At 47.1% G+C, this 19,643-nt stretch overlaps 1 protein-coding gene across 6 annotated transcripts in view; it reads left to right on the top strand.

The window, feature by feature from the left end:
- Positions 1–19,643, top strand: part of TMPRSS5 (transmembrane serine protease 5) — a 71,756-nt gene that overhangs the window by 21,045 nt on the left and 31,068 nt on the right. Inside the window, exons 13-14 of one of the 6 annotated variants that reach the window (XR_013550027.2) lie at positions 964–1,098; positions 10,806–12,336. The exons of 2 other annotated variants lie outside the window; for them this stretch is intronic. Coding sequence is in view for 2 of the 4 variants with exons in the window: in XM_078432752.2 (XP_078288878.2) it covers positions 15,990–16,149 (160 nt within the window). In the remaining 2 variants the exon portion in view is untranslated. Of the gene's footprint in view, positions 1–963; positions 1,099–10,805; positions 12,337–15,989; positions 16,150–19,643 lie in introns of those variants that run through there. 3 more of the 6 variants (XR_013550026.2, XM_078432752.2, XM_078432754.2) reach the window with 3 other exon arrangements.

Raw genomic sequence — 19,643 nt, forward strand, 5'->3', positions numbered from 1 at the left:
TATTAGCATGCATTCATTTTATAATTCCACATTGCCGATACCTATGTAGGATAAAATCAGTCAGTGTGAACAGTGATGCCATTTTGATGAGCATCAGCAGTTGAAGTCAGGAACCATGCATCAAATTACAGAGTTATATTCATTTCACGACCCACCTTAATTCCAGATTTTGGTTTCAGTTGCATTGCACCAAGGAATCCTGACTTAACACAGTTAAGTCGTTGCTAATAGCAATGGGGTTTGCACAGCTTGACTTTTAGTCTCAGGGCATGCTTTAATTAAAAGAGGAAAACTTCATTCAGAGGTCTGTATAAAAATGAGTTAATCTCGTATCCTAAGTTAATGGGGTGGTGGTCTCCAAGTACCAAAATTGGGCATGTTACACATTTTCGTAATGGTCTAGATGGCTAAAATATGTTTTAAACGAAATGTAAATCAAATATTTGAGAACCCCATGCCACTTGCAGAAGGTGAAGAGATGAGTGAAGGGTATTATGTGGTTTGTTTGTGTTGGTCCTGCCATGGCCGAAGTTGGACAGTTAGGGTTACGTTAATACATGCTTCTTCAGTTGGATGTTGATGGGGACTTCTCTCAAAACTGGCAGGAGCAGTGCAGTGGGGTAGCTACATTGGGTTCATCTTCCCTATAGACAGCGTGTGGCACTTCTATAATCTTGGTACCTTTGTGACCTATGATTTGTGGGAGTTGGGAGAACCCAAGCCAAACATCAGGATATCGAGAGACCTTATATTCGTTTGCAAACTTCTACCTGTGTATGCTTAGGGAACTCACCAAGTACAAAAGCACCCCCCTCTACCCTCCAAGAGGAAACTGATAACAAATCCTTTTACTGAACACCTGCTATGTGCTGCACACTGTTTTATGCAGTTTATATGTACCAACACTGTTAACCTTTGCAGCAGTCCTATGAGATGATTGCTCTTATTTTCTCCATTTTAAAGACGAGGAAATTGAGGCACAAAGAGGTTAAGCGTCTTGCCCAAGATCACACAGCTAGGAAGTGACAGAGCTGGGATTTGAATCCATAGTCTGGAGCCTGCGTACCTAATCACTATGCTGTCTTGTGCCTCTTCAAGGTAAGAATTTACATTAGACCTCTGAGGTCACATATCTTTTCATTGGAATGAGCATTGCATTTGTCCCTTAATTTTCCCCAGGAATATCCTCAGTGCTGGTCATAGCACGTAGGTTCTTCTGCTGATGTTGAGGATGGGCTTTCAGTGGAAATTGTGCAATGGGCAGTGTAGGTGGGGAAAGGGACTTCACACACGTGTGAACTTTTTGGAAAAGTATTCTTTGGAGGTGGGCTTGGGCCCTCCATGGTCTGGATTCATGATGCTATTATGAAGCATCAGGTATCATGAAGTCAGGAAATAACCCTAGGGGGTCTGTGAGCCACACAGCCTCTGTTTCTCTGTCAACTGCAGGATCCAAGGTACCAAGAGGGTGGGACAGACCCAGTACAGAGAGGGTGGTGGGAAGCTGAGGCTTGGGGTGACCTGTGTTCCCGGCTCCCAGGTCTGCCTCAGATCCACCCTTTTCTGGCATTGGTCCTTCCGAGTGAAGAGAAGCAGCCAGTTAAGCCTGCACTGAATGTAGGAGGTTGAAAAGCTTAAGAGGAGACTGTAATGAGAGTAAGCTGGCAAAGCAGCTAAATTGATAGGAAACAGCAGGGTGGGATCAGCCATCGCAAAACCAGTCTATTAAAAGAAGGTCCCAAGAGGCCAGGATGGCTTTTTCTCCAGAATAAATGCTGAGCTGAGCAGACTGAGTAAGTGAAGGCACATCAGTCAGGGCTGCACGGATGGGCAGGAGCAGCACCCTCTAGAGTCAGGTCATGGTCAGGGTGGCCTCTGACCTGTTTGCCGGATCTCAAAGTTGAAGTTGGAAAGAGTTTATTTCAGCATCAACAAAAGGAATCTCCTGTTGGGAGAGCTTGTAATCTGTGGTGTGAGCACCAGGGATTAGATATACCATCAAGGAAGGATTTAATGAGTTCTTGGAGTGTGCAGAGCAGAAGGCCTGGGGAGGGGTATAGAGAGGTTCAGGGAAGCTGCTTGACCTTGTGGAATGGCCACCGGGAAGTTCAGCCTCCCCGGGCTCCTGGTGGCACCGTGCAGCCAAGTGAACACAAGCCATGATTGCCACCTGGCCTTCGAGGGCCTCTGCTCAGGTATCCGTGGGCTGTCCCCACCCCCGGGTTAGTCTGAGCACCGTGCTCAGAGATCTCACAGCCCTGCTCACAGCCCACAAACCTCAGGGTGTCGACTCCTGGGGATCACACCGAGCTCAGGTCTCTCCGTGAGCAGGGAGCTGGTTCCAACGCAACCACAGCTCTGAGAATGAGCGTGTGGTCTCTTTCCACGTGGCCAAACCACTGCTCCTGGCTGAAAAGAGCAGGGAGGGAACCGTTGCTTGTGGGACACCACCTTTGTATCAAGTACTGAGCCGTGCTAAGTACCTTGGTTCACAGAATCTGTACAAAACTGCTTCGAGGAGGTAGCCTGTTCTTTGTGTAAACGAAACTGAGGCTCAGCTATGTTAACACACACAAGTTCACACACCTGGAGAAGGTGGGGATGGGGTTCAACTACACATTTTTTTGGGTTCCAAAAATCTGTGGTCTTTGCACTAGCCCTGCCTCCTGAGCAAAAGACAAGAAACTCACCGCTTTCAGTGGCGCCCAGGAGTGGCCGCCATGGTGTCTCCCGGCAGGGCTCGAGCCAAAATGTTCCCCATGGGACTCGCAGGCTCTCAGCTTTTGCCCTTGGGCAAGTTATTTGACTTTTTTGAGCCTCAGTGTCCAACTTGGGTACGACAGAAATAATATTCTCCCCTTCCCCTTGGTGGGTTGTGAGATAGATGAAAGCAAGTACGCAGAAGCTGTCGTCATGGTCAAGGACACATTTGGTGACAGAACAATCAGCACTGAAGTATCCAGTGAGTTCACTCTCCTCTTCCCCATTATGTACCCCTGGGTATCTCTGGCATAGCACTGATCTCCAAACATTCTGGGCTTGAACGGATGAAGATGTCACTGTTCAGCCAAGAAGTCATTTATAATTCCTCTCGGGGTCTGGTCACTGTGGGGCAGAATGGGGGGAAAATCCATCTAAAGGCAAAACTTTCTTTTGTGCTGGCACCAGAAAGGAAGTAAGTCATCTTTTGATTCGAGGCCTGGGTAGCCAGCCAAGTCCAGGGAAGGGTGGAAGATGCCCAGGCCGGAGGGGAGGGCAGGCCTGGAGTCGTTACCTGGGATGAGGATGGTGGCTCCTGCCAGAACCCCAGGCGCTTCAGGTCCTTTAAGACTTGGGTGGGAGCAGGAGGGCAGTGCTGGTAAATGCGAGAGGGCACTTCCGGGAAGGTCTGCGGGGCTCGGCTTAGCCCTGCAATGGAGGCCGGGTGGTTTTGGGGCCCTGGCTCCCCAGCTGTCCCATTTCTGTCCTCCTCGCAGGACCCCGCTGACATTGCCCCTCTCTTCAAACACTTCCTGCTCTGAAGAGCCCTCATGCATCCTTAGAACATCCCTCTCCTGCCACCTGTCTCTCAGGCCTGTTCCTCACTGCCTGTCAGGGATAGGACACCATCCGATCAGGCCCTCCCACACCCACCTTGGGTGCCTTCAGAGACAGAAATGCTTCTCCTGTGCTGCTTCTTTGTCTCTTCTGTGAGCATCCACTGAACATCTGCTGTGTGCAAGGCACATGGGAGCAGGCTACATGAATTGGCACTTGTGCTAATCATACCTTTTTATTTTCTGATGCTTTGATGCCTTAGGCTTCAGTGACTCTGGAGGGACTGGCCCTCCCAGGGCTCGCTAATTCTTATGGAGAGTAAAGGACTCCCCTCCAAGGGCACCTTCCATATGCAGACCAACCAATCCAGAGCCCAGACTCCCGGCCACCTGCTTTATTGGGCTCTCAGGGGGCCACTAATCACCCCTGGGTTGGGTGCCAGGCAGCTAGGGCAGCCCCTATACCCAGCTCAGTGAATGGAATCATCCTGCAGCCAGTGCCTAAGCCAGAAACCCAGGGTTATCCCTGATCCTCCCTCATCAATCCGCAGAGTTCCGTGAACCCGGCCTCCTTCACATCATCTTCCTCTTCCTCCTCCTTCGTGGCCCCTTCCTTCACACTCTCAGCATCTCCCCTCAGGCTTTCGGCTCCAGTCCTCCACACCTGGTCCTCCCATTGCATCACCACCACACTGTGACTTTTCCAGACGTACACGGTGCCATCTCAGGTCTGTCTGCAGCTGTCCAGCGTCCTCAGGATGGTGTCGGAACCCCTGGGTTGGGCACACACACCCTCTAGCAGAATGCAGGTCCACCTTCTTCCCTCACTCCATCTCTTGACCCTTTGAGATTCCCAGCACCCCAGGGTGCTCCTTCTATGGGGCAGGAGGATGGGATTCACAAGGAAACTGCAGTCATCACTGGTTCTCCACACTGGATGTGTGTTAGAGTTGCCGTGGCAATCACCCTAAAAGTACCAACCCATTCCAGAAATTCTGATTCAGTTGCTCCCAGGCTCAGGGTCAGACTTAAAATTTTTTTGCAAGTTCTCTTATTGATTCTAATGTTGAGGATCAATAAACCCTGTGGTCAAAGCTGCTGAAGGCTGAGGAATGAGCTGGCTTTGCACCAAGGCCTACCATTGAGGTAGGAGTAGAGGTAGAACCATCTCAGAATTGACCAAGTCAGTCCTGAACATTCTAGTCCCAGATTAAGGGGATAAGAGACATAACCTGGGGGAGGACGATCACTCTTCTACTTCTACAATATTGAGTTTATGTTGAAGTCAGCACAGTGTAGCTCTAATCAGCTGGAAAACTAAAGTGGGAACCTAAAATAATGCTAAGATAAGTCTGGATCTAGGATATTCTGGATTCCTCCAGTCACTGAAGTGGCTCAAGTTTACTGCCCTTAGCACATGCAATACTCCCCTCTATCTCCTTCCTCCACATTTCCACCCCAAACCAGTGATGGGGATGCAGATTCCTGTGACCAGAAGTGAGGCCTCCTCAGTCCTGGCCACATGCAGGGCTCATGAAGCGTGAATGTTTCTCTTCATCGAGTTCCGTGTACATGTGTTTCTCTAATTCTACTTGGGCTTCTCTTTCCTGGGTCCATAGACCTCTCTCAGCTCACAGACCTGTAGTTCTTTAGCATGTATCCAAATCACCTGGAGGGATTGTTAAATGCAGACTGTTAGGCCCCACCACCAGAGTTTCTGATTCTGTAGGATTAGGGTGGGGCTTGAGAACTTGTATTTCTAGAAAATTCCTGCGTGGTGCTGATGCTGCTGGTCCTGGCAGCACGTTTTGAGAATTTCTGCTTGAAAGGACAGGCCCTTTTTGGTCTGGATTCTCTGGGTGTTAACCCAACTTAGGGAGAATCAAACCCTGGAATACTCCTGGAAATCCAAGATATAAAGCTGTGCACTGCCCTCTCCTCATGGAAACTGTAGCAGACATTTTCCAGGTTCCTTTAGCATCAACTTTAACCACCACAAAATGCAATCCTTGTCCTCCTGACTGTTTCTTTTCTCCTGCTTCTCAGCCTTTTCCTCTTTTCTGGCTCTCATTTTCATCTTTTCAAACATTCCAGGCTGTTTTATGACTTGGCTGTGCCATCACATATGCTGAGTTCTGAGCCCGGAATTTCCTTCCTTTCTCTCTGTCTGCCTGTTTTATTTGCCTCTTTTGGTTCGAAGGAACAGGTACTCTCTCGAATTACTTCATTCTATAGGAACTTTATTTTAAAGATCCCAAGAGAGGCAGACCAGATCTCAGGAAGAGCAGGAACAGATGGGCGGTTCTGATTTCAAGGTGTCTGAAGGGATATCAGCCACAGAAATTTGTGTGCATTTCCTCTAATGTTTGGCCACTAAGTGACTCAGCAACTCTGGGCATCTGCTCTTAACTCTGCTCTCTTCCAACTAATATATGCTTCCCCAATATGTTTTGGTTTTTTTTCCATCCAGTTTATAGCTTCTGCTTGCTCTTCCTCATCTTATGTAGTTTCTGTTTCCTTATAACTTTGGCTTGAGCCATAGCTCAAATTCTGCCTCACTGACAATCTTTCAGATAGGGCTACTGGGAGGGTGTTCAGGGCCCTTGTGTATGTAAACAATTTAAAGCACTTATAACAATGGTGGAAGAGGGTCCTCCAAAAATCTTCTTCATTAAAGCCATGAGAACACTGGCAAAAATAGTCAAAATCAACTTTCCTAGAATGCTGGAATTTGATCACAATATACAACAATTTGAGGATCATTCACTCAAGAAATGGCCAAATGTCAGCAAGAACATTATGTTTTCATAGTATTTTAGCTTGCTCTATTCCCATTCCCCTCTCCCTTGCTCCACAGCAACCTTGGAAATGAGCAGCCTCACAACTATGGTTTATGTGAAAATTAGCAGCTTAATAGCTGCCAAAAAGGGAAGAATGGGCTTGGACTCTCCAAAAAACCCTATACTCAGAGAAGAGCTTTATTTGAGTTGTATGGATGCTCCCTGGAAGAGAGCCATTCTCAAGGCTTGCCTTTGTTTGACCCAACTCAGAGCTCAGACATGTAGGACACCATCAAGTTACCAACATATAAATAATGGGAGTCCCAGAAGGAAAGGAGTTCGAGAAAAGGACAGAGAGAAAATCTGAAGGAATAATGGCTAAAAACTTAACAAATTTGATTTAGAATACTAATCTATAAAAGCTTGACAAACTCCAAGGAAGACAAACTCAAAGAGATTCACTCCAAGACACATTATAGTCAAAATAACAAAAGCCAAAGGCAGAGAATTTTGAAAGCAGCAAGAGAGAAGTAACTCATCATTTACAAAGGATCCTCCAATAAAAAAAAGAATAAATAAATAAAAATACAAAGGATCCTCCACGAGGTTAACAGCTGACTTCTCATGAGAACCCATGGAGGCCAGGAGGAAGTGGGATTACATGTTCAAAGTTCTGATAAAAAGACTGTCAACCAAGAAGTTTATATCCAGCAAAAGTATCCTTAAAAAAAAAAATGAAGGTGAATTTAAGACATTCCTAATTAAGTCTTGTTTTGACTTTTTCGGACACTTTAGAATATGATTTCTTTCAATGTTGACTCCACTGTAGTACTCTATACACTGCCATCTGCAGGGAGGATAGATGAAGGACACACAGGTGGAGGAAGAAGGAAAGTCCCTTGTTTTAGACAGTTAAAGACTAACCTGGAAGAATATGATGTCGTCACATCTATCAGAATCAAGAGAAGACATTGATCATAAGGGCCTATTGGCATTGTGGAACCATGATCTCTAAAGCCCTTGGAGGAGATGGTCTGACCATCCCCAGAGGATCATCTGACATGTGGCATGGAGCCCACAGAAAGCAGAAGTACTACAGATGGTGGGGGAGCATGGGTGTCTCCGCTGTCCTTGGGTGCTGTAGACTGAAGGGAGCACCATGGATGAACACCTGATACATGAGCCCAAAGATTGATAGTGAACCTTTGGTAGCCCAAAGTCCTGAATTCATCTTGTGTCTGACATGAGTGAGTGTCACCAAAAGAAATGTGACAATACCATCCTGGTTTCCTGACCTTGTGTAATCCCTTGAAAGAAATACTTTGCATTGGCCAGCAGAAGCAATCCTCTTGCCAAGCTGCCCTCCTAGAATCAGGACCCACCTATGAGGGCCTGTGACAACCACATTGCTGTGAGCCCCAGGGCTCTCAGGGAATCTGGTTAATCCCACATATGAGGTAGAGGGTCTGTGAGCTCCCCAAAGGAAAGAAATAAAACAGGGCCTTTGCAGGTCCTCATCCAGGCTTGGGGTGCCCCTTCTAGATGATACTGATAGTCTCCTTAGTCTGATGCTACTAGGCATCAGAGAGAAAGTACTAGCCTCCCCTGAGGTGGGAGGCCAATCCAGGACGGGGCCCTGCTGGTTCTGATCTAAGGGTGCTACCTTCTCAAGTTCACTTTTCCCTACGAGCCACCTTGTTGGTTAAGTGTTTCTTGGTTTAGAAAATTTCTGAGAGGGAATCTGATTCCCTAGCTGATCAGTTTTGCTCTAGGCCAGTAGTACTCAGGGTATTGTCTGAGGACCCCTGGGGTCTGAGACTCCTTCAGGCTATCTGTATGGTTAAAACTCTTTTCATGATAATACTAAGATTTCATTTGCCCCTTTCTTAGTGTTGACACTGCGAAAATGATGGTGGGCAAAACTGCTGGTGCCTTGGCACAGATGAAGGCAATGCCACCAAACTGTTCTAGTGGTTTTCCACCATATTTTTCACTACCACAGACATTTTAAAAAATCCAGTTTCACTGAAGCGTATATTTGATGAAGCAATAGAGTACTAGTTTTTTTAAATCTTGGCTTTTGAGACAAGACATGTATGTCTTTTTTAGGTCTGCGTGGAGCCCCCCTACAGCCCTTCTGCTGCATACTGAAATACAGAGGATGTCTTTAGGAAAAGCACTCATATGACCGAGTTGCAAGCTGAACTAGCCACTTTTTCCCTAGAATGTCATTTTACTTGTGAGATATATTGATAGAAAAACTATGATTATTCAGATTTGATATTTTGCAGACATTTAAAAATGAACAGAGGGAATCTGCCAGTTCAAGGAAAACAACTGATGGGTTGACAACGATGGCATTTGAAGTTTCAAGCGAACAGTAGGGTTTTGGAAAGCTTGTGCCCACCAGGATCTGGATAGCTTCCCACTTCTTCAAGACTTTCTGATACTGGTGGTGATATTAATGAATGTGTACAGATAGAGGGGAAGATCAAACATTCTGATTCCGGCTTGCTAGGTATGAGGTGCTTTCATTATAGAAAGCAGCCTCAGGGAAGGGGCTGGAAGTCAGACTCTGAGAGCCCCAATAGGTAGGGCTCTGGGGTGGACATTGCCTGAGTTGACACTGGTGGTCTGTATCCTTTGTGGGAGCATGTGGCCCACTTCCTCATGTGGACTGAGAGTTTCTCTAGAAGTTTACTTGTATCATCGAACAACTGTAGAGCTCCTATGGCAAAGGCTTAGGAGAGGGTGGCACTTGAGGCTGGGCTCAACTCCCTCCCCTTAAGCTTACTACACTTGTCTTGAAGGCTCTAGGCATCCTGGGAAGCGACCTCTGAGACCCAAAGGGGAGAAGGGGGTTTGGATGGGCCCACTTAACCCTGACCATAACAATGCTAAAAATAAATGGCTCAGTATCTCAAGCTCTGCCTAGAAGTGGGCTAGACAGCCCCAGTCTTCTATAGCATATCAGATACTGTGTTTTTCAGAAATCCCAACTGAATCCTGAGTATTGCTGCACAAACACTTTGAGCCAAAATGCAAGGGAAGACAAACAAGTCTGAAGACCTTGCAGAGTGACTGAAACCAATGGAGCAAGAGGGAGAGAGCTGGAAAAACATCAAAGCAAAGCCAGTTTTCTTCCAGAGACTCCAGGCTAGTTACAAATGCAGTAATCAAATATCTGGAGGAGCAGAGGATTTGTCCTGGGCTAGGGTTGTGGTGAAAGGTCCCCTCTGATAGAGATGCTCATGTTTAGCACTTTTCTACATGTTTCTGCCACTAAGGAGGTGATGCATAGCGTAGGCTGGTGGTCACAACCCCCATACCCACACTAGTCCCACAGAGGTGGCTGTGGTGAATGTGGAGGCGGGTGGGGAGATTGGAGTTTGGCATGGAGGGATTTTAGCTGAAACAGAGATGCTGGTCCTGGGTGCTCCGAAATCTTTAATGGAAATCTTTCACTTGTAAATAGGTTTTATTTGTCTTTGTATATTCAGTCTAGTGCTGGCCAGCACAGACAGCTGATGCTTGGTAAATACTTGGGGCATTGTACTGTGAATTGCTTTGTAGGAATAATGTAAATGGGATAAAACAGTCATCATGGGGCCAGCAGCAGAGGAGGCTGGAATTTCCCCAGTGGGCTTATAGAGGAAGGTGAAGCTGTTGGAAGAAAAAAGGTGGGGGCTGGCAGAATGGGAGCATGAGGGCTGACAAAGGAGAACAGGGAGAGGGCTGGAAGATCCCTGATGGAGGTAAAAATGCAGGGGTGGATTGGCAGGTCTTCTGTTGGCTGGAAGGAGAAGTAGAGAGACCAGTTTCCAGGCCTAGGCTCCCTTGCCTGCCAAGCCCCTGGTCAGAGGCATTAGAAACTAGAGTGGAGATTGCACACTAAGATGGCAATTTTGCCAGCAGGGCCCTTTGGCAAACCACGGTTCTACAGACCTTTCTCAGCAAACATCCCCAAATATTTCCCATGTCCTAACATTCACCAACTGTATGGCCCCCCAGTACTCATAGCTGTAGGTCTCTCACCTTTATCCATTCATATGATACTTACTCATTAATTAATCAATTAAAAAATATTTATTGGGGCACCTGGATGGATCAGTCAGTTGAGCATTGGACTGGCTCAGGTTATGATCTCACAGTTCGTGAGTTTGCGCCCTGCATTGGGCTCATTGCTGTTGGCACAGAGCCCCTTTGGATCCTCTGTTCCCCCCACCCCACCCCACCCTGTATCCTACTTGCATTCTCTCTCTTGCTCAAAAATAAATAAACATTAAAAAAAACACATTTATTAAGTGCATCCTGTGTGCCAGGCACATGCTAGGTACAAAGGTTAAAATAGCACAGCCATTCTTTAAGTGTGGTCTCTGGGCCAGCCACATCCGCACCATCTGGTGTGTTAGTTACCTATGGATGCCTAACAAATGATTCCAAAATTTAGTGGCCTAAATCAATAATAACCATCTCTTATCCCTCCTAGTTTCTGGAGCTTCTGGCTTAGGATCTATCATGGAGCTGCTGGGAGTGCAGTCAGGAGGCTTGAAGTAGGACTGGAGGGCCTGCCTCCGAGGTGGCCCATTCACATCGCTGGCACATTGGTGTTGGTTGCTGGCTGGAGGCTTCAGTTCCAACCCCTGTGCACCTCTCCTCAGCGTTGCTTGAGTGTCCTCACAACATGGTGGCTGGAGCAGCCTAAGAGAAAAAGCGACAAGCTGCAATTTCTTTTGTAATCTCATCTCAGAAGCCACACACCTTCACTCCCACAATAGCCCCTTGGTCCCACAAGTCAGATCTACTCAGTGTGGGAGGAAAGCCCACAGGGGATTGACCAGGAAGCAAGCATCAGGAGGGCCATTTGTGAGACTGGGAACTTGTTTGCATAACCCCTCCCGGTGCCTCAGATGCATGCTACAGTCTGGGAACCACTGCAGTGAGATATGAAACCTTCTCTGCTCTTAAGCTGCTCATGGCTTAGCTGACGTTACTGAACAATCATGACGCAGTGTTGTAGCAAGGCCATGGGAAGTCAGGGATGTGTTCCCAGCCCAGCATGCCAGGTCCTCCTTAACCTGAGCTCCTCTGCCCCCACCTCTCATTCCTTATTCATTCCCCTCCTACTTGGGCCCTCTGCTGTAGTCTGGTCTCTTCCCATCCCCGTTCCCTCGTGTTGTGCTTACTCTCTCTTCTGTGGAATGAGCTGTTAATGGATGTGACGGCATCTGGCATGGTGCCAGACACATAACAATCGCTCCATAAATGCATCCTTGCTTTCCTTTCCCTGTTCTGGATTTCACACTGGGAAGACCCAGCTCCTGCACCCTTCACTTAGCAGATTCTAAGCTTTCTTAAGGCCCTCCACTTCCATGAAGCGTCTCAGACACTGTTTACCCTAGTTTCTCCCTTCCCTGAGTCTCTGAGCACTTAGCATGTGACTCATACAGCCCAGTCCTTGAGTCCACTGATGCATTTGGTCCTGTATTTTTCCCCTAAAATCCCCCATTTGTGACCATCTTTGCAGCTCTTGTGACTATCTGAGATTGCTTTATTATTCTGTGTTCTTGCCGCTTCCTATCACCACCACCTATGTGGCAGCGCCTACCTCCACCACTAGGCTTAGGTCACCTCCCCCCCGGGCCCCCCAAGCAGGCTCCTGCTTGGAGAATAGCCTCCAAGTTTGGTTTGTTTTAGCTAATGAGCTCTGACAATGTGCATGGCCCCAAGGTAGGTCCTGGGCTGTGGGCGGGGGTTCTCTTTTAAATGCTAATACCTGTGGAACGACTCTGGGCAGATGAGGCTCCTCACGTGGCAGAAATAGTACAGGGCGTAAGGCCTGCTGGCTTCCCGGCTTCTCTGGCTACCTGGTAATCCTGGGCAGGTCCTCCTCACTGGCTCAAACTCCAGTTTTCCATCTGTGAAATGGTGCTCATAGCCACCTACATCTGAAAGGTAATAAATACCTAAGTGAAGGACGGATATGATAGAATTAAACTATAATGTTGTAAGGAAACGAATGCCGACGCTTGAAGGTTATCGGTTATTTAACACTTATTTAATACGTGCTTACTGCACACCAGGACCTGTATCAGGCTCTGGATATAAAATGATGAGGGTCCCTCACTTGTCACTTGAGACTTTGCAATGGTTATCAGGGAGAACGAGGCAGAGTGAAGAAGGAGTGGACTGTGTGTGAGGGCAGGGGGAGGGAACGGGACCCTGAGTGGGTGGGCAGGCAGGGGCTGGGTCCACAGGTAGCTCCCAGGCTCTTCAATGTCCTTTTCTCCCTGGCCCCCAGCCTGTCCACTTCCACTGATGCACATTGCTCTCCTGTGTCTTCCTGGTGGACCAGGGCTGGGAAGAGAGGGCAGATGGGGTCTCCGCGGATTTTCCTGAGTTTGGTTTCATGTGGAAGAGGGCCTTTGAAGAGCCTGGCCCAGCAGCCATTATCCCTTCCTTAGGGCCATCCCTCAGGCTCATCCTGCTTTTTCTCCCCCCAAATGTGATAACTGAACTGTGACTAACTTAAATATCCTCAGATTGTTTTCGTTATTAAAAGCAGGTGTCCGTTCTAATTGGGTCTAGGATGAAGTCCCCTGAACAGCTGGCTTAGTAGCAGATGTAAACTTGCTTACCAACATCCGTCTCTTCAAAAGCAGGGTAGAGGGTGGTGGTTGGGGGGCAAAGAAGAACCGGGATCCGTTTGAACATGGCTACATCACCACATTGCCTTCTTTCTTATCAAGAACTGTGTTTGGCTCTCTTGCTAAGTGATGCTCTTGTGGTCCCTCTGGCCTGCTTGGGAAGGAAAGCAGTCATCTGCTTGTCTCTGATGATTTCTTGTTCAGGGAACATGACAGACAGGTGTAGTGGGAAGATCATCGAAGTGGAGTCAGGAGACTACACTTTGTCCCAGGCCTGTCACTAGCTGGCCAGTGGCCTTGGCCAACTCTTGGAGCCACCTGGGACCATCTGTCAGATGAGCAGGAAGAATGAGGGTGATTTCTTAAGTTCCTTCTGCCCTCTTGGTCTTGTATTATGGGAGGAGTTTCCAGATTTGTGTCATGCCCTATGATTTTATGAATTCTTCCTGGACCCCCTCAAACCTCTGTCTCCCTCTTCACAAACTAAAATTGCTTTGCACATTAGCATCACTGATGGGAGGAAGGGTTAAATATTACACAAAACATAAGAGATGAATGTTGTAATGCTAATTCCTGGCAGCCTATATGTAATGTTTTATGTCCTATTTCTGTAAGAAAAATTCAAATGAAACATCATGAAGGCAAACTCTGGAGACTGTTCAGGCCTAGATTTCATGACTGGTCTAAATTTGGGTCTGTGTCATTGCCCCAACTTAAATGGCCACCTCTCCAGCCCAATGGTCCTATATGAGGTAATAATATTCTCTATGACAAGCCGGTGAAATGGTTCATCCTTGGTCATTAAGGAATTTAACTCCATTTATCAAATAGCTTCTGAATTCCTATTATGTGCAAAACCTTATCAGGCATGCCGTAGGCAATGAAAAGGACAGAATACTCTTTTCCTTAGGGACGTAATTTTATATAGTGTATTTTATGCACTGATTTTCCAAGGAGATAATCATGTGTTGAACATCTCAGGGTGTTAGCATATTGCCTTCATAATAACAGCAATGACTAATTTTTTAAGTTCACACAAAACTATGTGCCTGCCGTCACGTTACGCACTTTGTGGGTACTGCCTCATTAACCTTCACAACAATCCTGTTCTAGAGATGTAGGAACTGAGGCCCAGGGACTTCAGTAACTTACCAGTGTCTTAAAGCCAGTAACGACAGAACAGGGACTCAGCCGAGGTCTGTCTGTCCCTAAAACCTGTGACATTTATCATATGAATAGTCTGCTCTGTGTAAAGTTGACAGTCCAGAAATATTAGTTGAGTAATTGAGTAAGCAAAGAGTGAGAACTTGAAAGAATAAATAAATGGAAAGACTTTGGTGTAGTCCCTGAGGGGCTTCAGGGAGTCACAGGCCACCTCCTTCACCTCACTGAATAGGCCCCAGATCCTGTAGTTGGGAACTGTCTTCTGGGGTCCTTTCCATTCTAGTCTCTGCTCTCACATCATAAATGCCCAGCACACATTCACCAGTATCTACTTTTTTGAGTGAAGCGTCTGCTTTGAGTCAACCGGTTTTTTTTTGTGTTTTTTTGTTTGTTGTTTTGGTTTCGTTTTGTCTTCGCTCTACCTCTTCCCCAAGCCTACTTCCAGGTAGGCTATTATGCATCCATTTTCTGGACTCAGATTCTGAGATACCCTGGGATGTGTCCTCAGAGTTGTTCACTTATCTCCTTTCCAGATGCCCAGAGTGGAGACCAGTCAGAGGAGCAGGGGACAGCCTGATTTATTGCCCTCAGCCCCAACCTGGCACCCTCATCCACACTCAGAGGCTCTGCCAAGCTAAGGAGAGACCCAGGAACTGGGAGGCTCCAGCCAGGGACAACTCTGCCATTGAGTCCTCCAAATTCATGAGGAAGGGAGAAGCCTGGTTAGATGCCTCCAGGCATCAGCCTCTGAAGATTCAATGAGGGGGGCATGCCTCTGAGGGCTGACCAGGAAGTCTGTGAACTCACCACAGACCATGCTAGAAAATCGAGGGCCTGGTCCTGGTCTGCACAGCCCTGCTTCAAGAAAGGCTGCCTTGTGCTACCTTTGTGTTCACATCGGGAGCCCAGTTTCTTCCACCCTCCTCAGCCTTTCTGCAATCTCAGCCCTGCCTCAAGAAAGGCTGAAAGACCCATTCCCCCTGAAATGCTGAGGCTGTCCTAGAGATGGTGATGGGTTTTGGAGTCGTGGGGGTCCAGAGCTGTCGGCCAAGAAAGAATTCTTGAGATGTCTTTGGAGCAAAACGGTGATTTTATTGAAGCACAGCGATAGGATGCATGGGCAGAAAGAGCTGCACTGGGGTTGTGAAGAGTGACTGGTTCTGTACTGTGGAGTTGGGGGAGGTAAAGGCAAAAGGGAGGCCTCCAGAAGGATTTTTATGTGCTAAAGACTCATAAGATGCCAGGGGCCTTGCTATTGTCAAGCTAAGGCTGTTTTCCCTCTAGTAAGGCATTAATATTAGGACAGCAGGGGGTTCCTGGAGACCTGTTATACTCTGTATTTGCCTCAAGTATTTGTCAATGGGCTGCAGGTTATAAGGAAATTTAATTTTACCTGCCATTTCCTTCTCGCCTTTGTTTCCCTTATCACTATTGAGGGATGATGTTGGGGCTCCAGGAAACTGAGTCTATGGGTTTCTGGAGATTAGGCTGTGGACAAGATTGCCTTTTTCTTTCTTTTTTTTTTTTTTTTTTAACGTTTATTTATTTTTGAGGCAGAGAGAGACAGAGCATGAACGGGGGAGGGTCAGAGAGAGGGAGACACAGAATGTGAAACAGGCTCCAGGCTCTGAGCGGTCAGCACAGAGCCCGACGCGGGGCTCGAACTCACGGACCGCGAGATCATGACCTGAGCCGAAGTCAGCCGCTTAACCGACTGAGCCACCCAGGCGCCCCAAGATTGCCTTTTTCTTATAATTTACTAAGATATTTGTAAACTGACAGAGACTCCTGTCCTGCAGGACTTTGATCTCTATCAGTTAACCATTTGTTTTCTTTCCTTTCCTTTGTTCTTGTTCCGACAGGAGTGCCTGAGGGATGTCACACAAGTCCCACCTGGTGGGAGGCAGGGGGGCTGTATTTGCTGGCTATCAGCTTGCCCTATGCTCCCTCATCAATGGGAAGGGCAGGAATGGGCCCAGTGCAAGCTGGAGAGCAGTGAGGAATCAGGGCACCTCTCAGAGGGTGAGTGCCTCCTGGACCTCTATAATTGTGAGTTGACCCCGCAGGCCTGGCCTTCATTGCCAACTGAGGGGAGAAGGGCAAGAGGGAATGTGATTTGTTGAGAGCTTGCTACCATGTCCAGGGCTGAACGGGGACCTCCATACATGGTTCCTTTGACTATTACAATTATCTTCTGAGTTGGGTTTGACTACTCCCATCTTACAGATGAGGAAGCTGAGGCTCAGGAAGGTAAAATAATTCAACTATATTCTCACAGCAAGTGGTGGAGCTTGAATTTGAACCCAGATGTGTCTGATTTCAAAGCCCATGCTGCTCATCCCTGGGTGCTTCTCACCTGGCTCCATTCCTAATGTGGACTCCATGGTTTCCCTCCTGCTTCCTGGCAGCTTCCTGCAGCTGGCTCAGACTGGTGCTTCTAGGGTTAGAAGGTGAATCCTATGCTGTGTGTGCGCGTGTGTATGTATGTGCTCATGTACAGCATACATGTACATTGTAGGAAGCATGGACAGGAGGAGGAAGGTCTGGGGTCTGCAGAGATGCTTCCTCCCCACCACACCTGCCCCACTTCAGGCTGTCCCCAGGCTGCCCTGGGGCTTTGGGGTGGGGGTTTGTTATTGTGTTGTAGGCTCTTGTATCTTTCCCCAAGGTGGGTAATTGCAGATGACTCACCTGTGGAACAGGATCAAAACCAACTTTATTTTACTGAATTCCCCCTTCCTCTATGTGCTAAGAAGCCTTAGGGGTGGGGGTGCGAAGGCTTTCCCAGAAAATTACACCCTGCATTTCCCTTTCTGCTGCTTCTAGGACGTCATTTAAGATGGAAATTAGAGCCCATTATTGCACATTTAATTATCCACCAAATGAATGGCATATTTAATGGAAATGGCAAAATCTTCCAACTTGTGTAAGATTTCTAGTTCATGCATCTCCAGACATGTTGCAAAATAATTCATTAGCTAGAGATGTGAGCTGTTGGGGCTGCCTCAGGGGAAAAGCAGGGCCAAGGAATGGGGCCAAGGATGTGTGAACTAATTAGCTGACATCCCTGCCCTCGGGAACTGAGGTAATGGAGAATTTGCTTCTACTGTGCTTGAAGGTGCAGCCCCCACCCCTTACTAGGGGTGGGGCAGGGAGGCCAGCCCTGGGGCCTCTGGGGCTGAGTGGAGAGAAGGTTGGGGTGGCCCATCTCTTGTCATCTCCCCAGCCCCAGGTTCCCATAGCAACACACTGCAGCCCTAGGCAATATATACAAGTAGCTGTGGGATGGGGGAGAGCTTCAGAGATGGCAGGCACAAGGGAACAATCTCTGAGGCAGTTAGTGGGGGGCAGCCTCTATCACCCCTCTCCCCCTCCAATGTTCTAGCTGTGGCCTCTCTGGCTTTGGCTCGAGGCTGTTGTTATATTTTAGGGATATTTGTTCATTCACTCAACCAGCCAACATTTATGGAACATCTGCTATTTGTGGAAAATCTGTTTGTTAATTCAACCATGCAAACAGCCAACCTTCTTATTAAATACCTATTATTCATTCATTTCCTTGTTCATTCATTTGTTTTAAGCAGTGAACTAACCAGCCAACATGTATTGAATAGCTACTGAATTACTTACTCATGCAACCAATCAGTAACAAAGTGCCTACTCTTTGACCACCCATCCCTCCATCCATCCATCCATCCATCCATCCATCCATCCAATCAACCAACCAACGAACCAACCCACCAACTAACAACCAACAAGCAATCAATAAATTAATTCAGTATTTATTGAATAGTAAAGGCATATTCATTCATGCAGCTCACAAACATATTGAGCACCCACTATATACCAGGCATTGTATAGACACTAGGGAAACAAAGATCAAGACACAAGTCCTGTTTTCAAGGGGCTCAGAGTGAAGTAATGATATTAAGCTAAAATTTATTCAGCACTGAATATATATGTCCAGCAATGTGCTAAATCAGCGCTTTACATATATTAACTCATTTGCTATGAAAGGTGCTGTGAAGAAACAGGCATAGAGAGGTTAAATAAATTCCTCAGTGTTACACAGTTTTTGAGTTGATAGAGTTTTGGGGTTTGAACTCAGATTTGAAAGTGTGTGCTCCTAACTATGGTGTTGTCTCCCTAGGTGGGGTAGGGGGCCAAGTATACAGTGCACAGAGGATATGTGGGATTAGCATTTAATGGTACCTTAAAGAAGGCATAGGAGCCTGTGAGCTAGGGGAAGGAAGGAGAGACACCTTGAGCAGGACAATGTTGAGAATGAGGGAATGTAGGCATACAAGATATGGTTTCTACCCTCCAGGAGCTTTTTTTTTTTTTTTTAATTTTTTTTTTAACGTTTATTTATTTTTGGGACAGAGAGAGACAGAGCATGAACAGGGGAGGGGCAGAGAGAGAGGGAGACACAGAATCGGAAGCAGGCTCCAGGCTCTGAGCCATCAGCCCAGAGCCCGACGCGGGGCTCGAACTCACGGACCGTGAGATCGTGACCTGAGCTGAAGTCGGATGCCCAACCGACTGAGCCACCCAGGCGCCCCTCCAGGAGCTTTTAATCAAACAGGGGAAGTGGTAGACACAGATAACTTCACTACAAGGAATAGTGAGGATGGATGACAGGTGTAGGTGTAGGATGTGCTGAATCATACAAAAGGCACAAATGAAATTCGTAGTAATAGAAGGAAAGAAGAATCCTTTCAGCTGGAGGTGATCAGAGATATCATGATGGAAGGGACAGAGCTCAAGACCCACTCTAAATTAAGGCTGAGTGGAATCTCCTAAAACGGGGCTGGGCAGAACATTCCAGCAGGTGGACTGGCTTGAGAAGATGGGCTAGAAAACAAGTGGTGCTGGCTGATTTTCATTTCAGACTCAAGTAGGTGAGCGGTGAGTGGAAGAAGAGTCTTTCCAGACTCTTTCTGTAGGTATGAAGGGACTGGCGTGTTCAGTTAGGGAGATTAGGCTTAGTTTAGTAGGGAGTAGGCAGCCACTGAAGGTTTTGAGAAGGGGAGAGTGTGAATTATTCTGTGTTTGTACCCTTGTTTGTATGTGCTAGGAGAAAGACTCCCACAAGCTGCCTTACCCATCCTCCATGATGGCCAGCTTCTGGCAAGATTCAGTCAACAAGAGCCCTGGAAGTACCTCCAACCTGTCAAGAAACATGTTCCCTGCTCTGCCCTTGCTAGTCAGAGCTGTGTCCCTCCAGAAACTGTATTTTTAGCCTTTATTGTAGGTAATTTTAGTACTCAGGTAGGCCTGGGAATCATTGACCTGTATGCTGTTTACCAATCGCTTTTTCCTTTAATCTTAGAACCCAAACCAATATTCTTATCCATATTTTACAGTTGAGAAAACTACGGTTCAGGAAGGTTGTGATGTGTCCAATGTCACCAACTTTTAAGCAGAGTAGCTGGGCTTAAAATCCACATTTCTGAGTCCAATTTAAGCTTCTTGGGAGAACCAGAACCAAGATAGAAGATCTTCGCAATAACTGA

Source organism: Panthera onca, chromosome D1 (assembly GCF_046562875.1).
Source record: "Panthera onca isolate mPanOnc1 chromosome D1, mPanOnc1 haplotype 2, whole genome shotgun sequence".
Lineage (NCBI taxonomy): Eukaryota > Metazoa > Chordata > Mammalia > Carnivora > Felidae > Panthera > Panthera onca.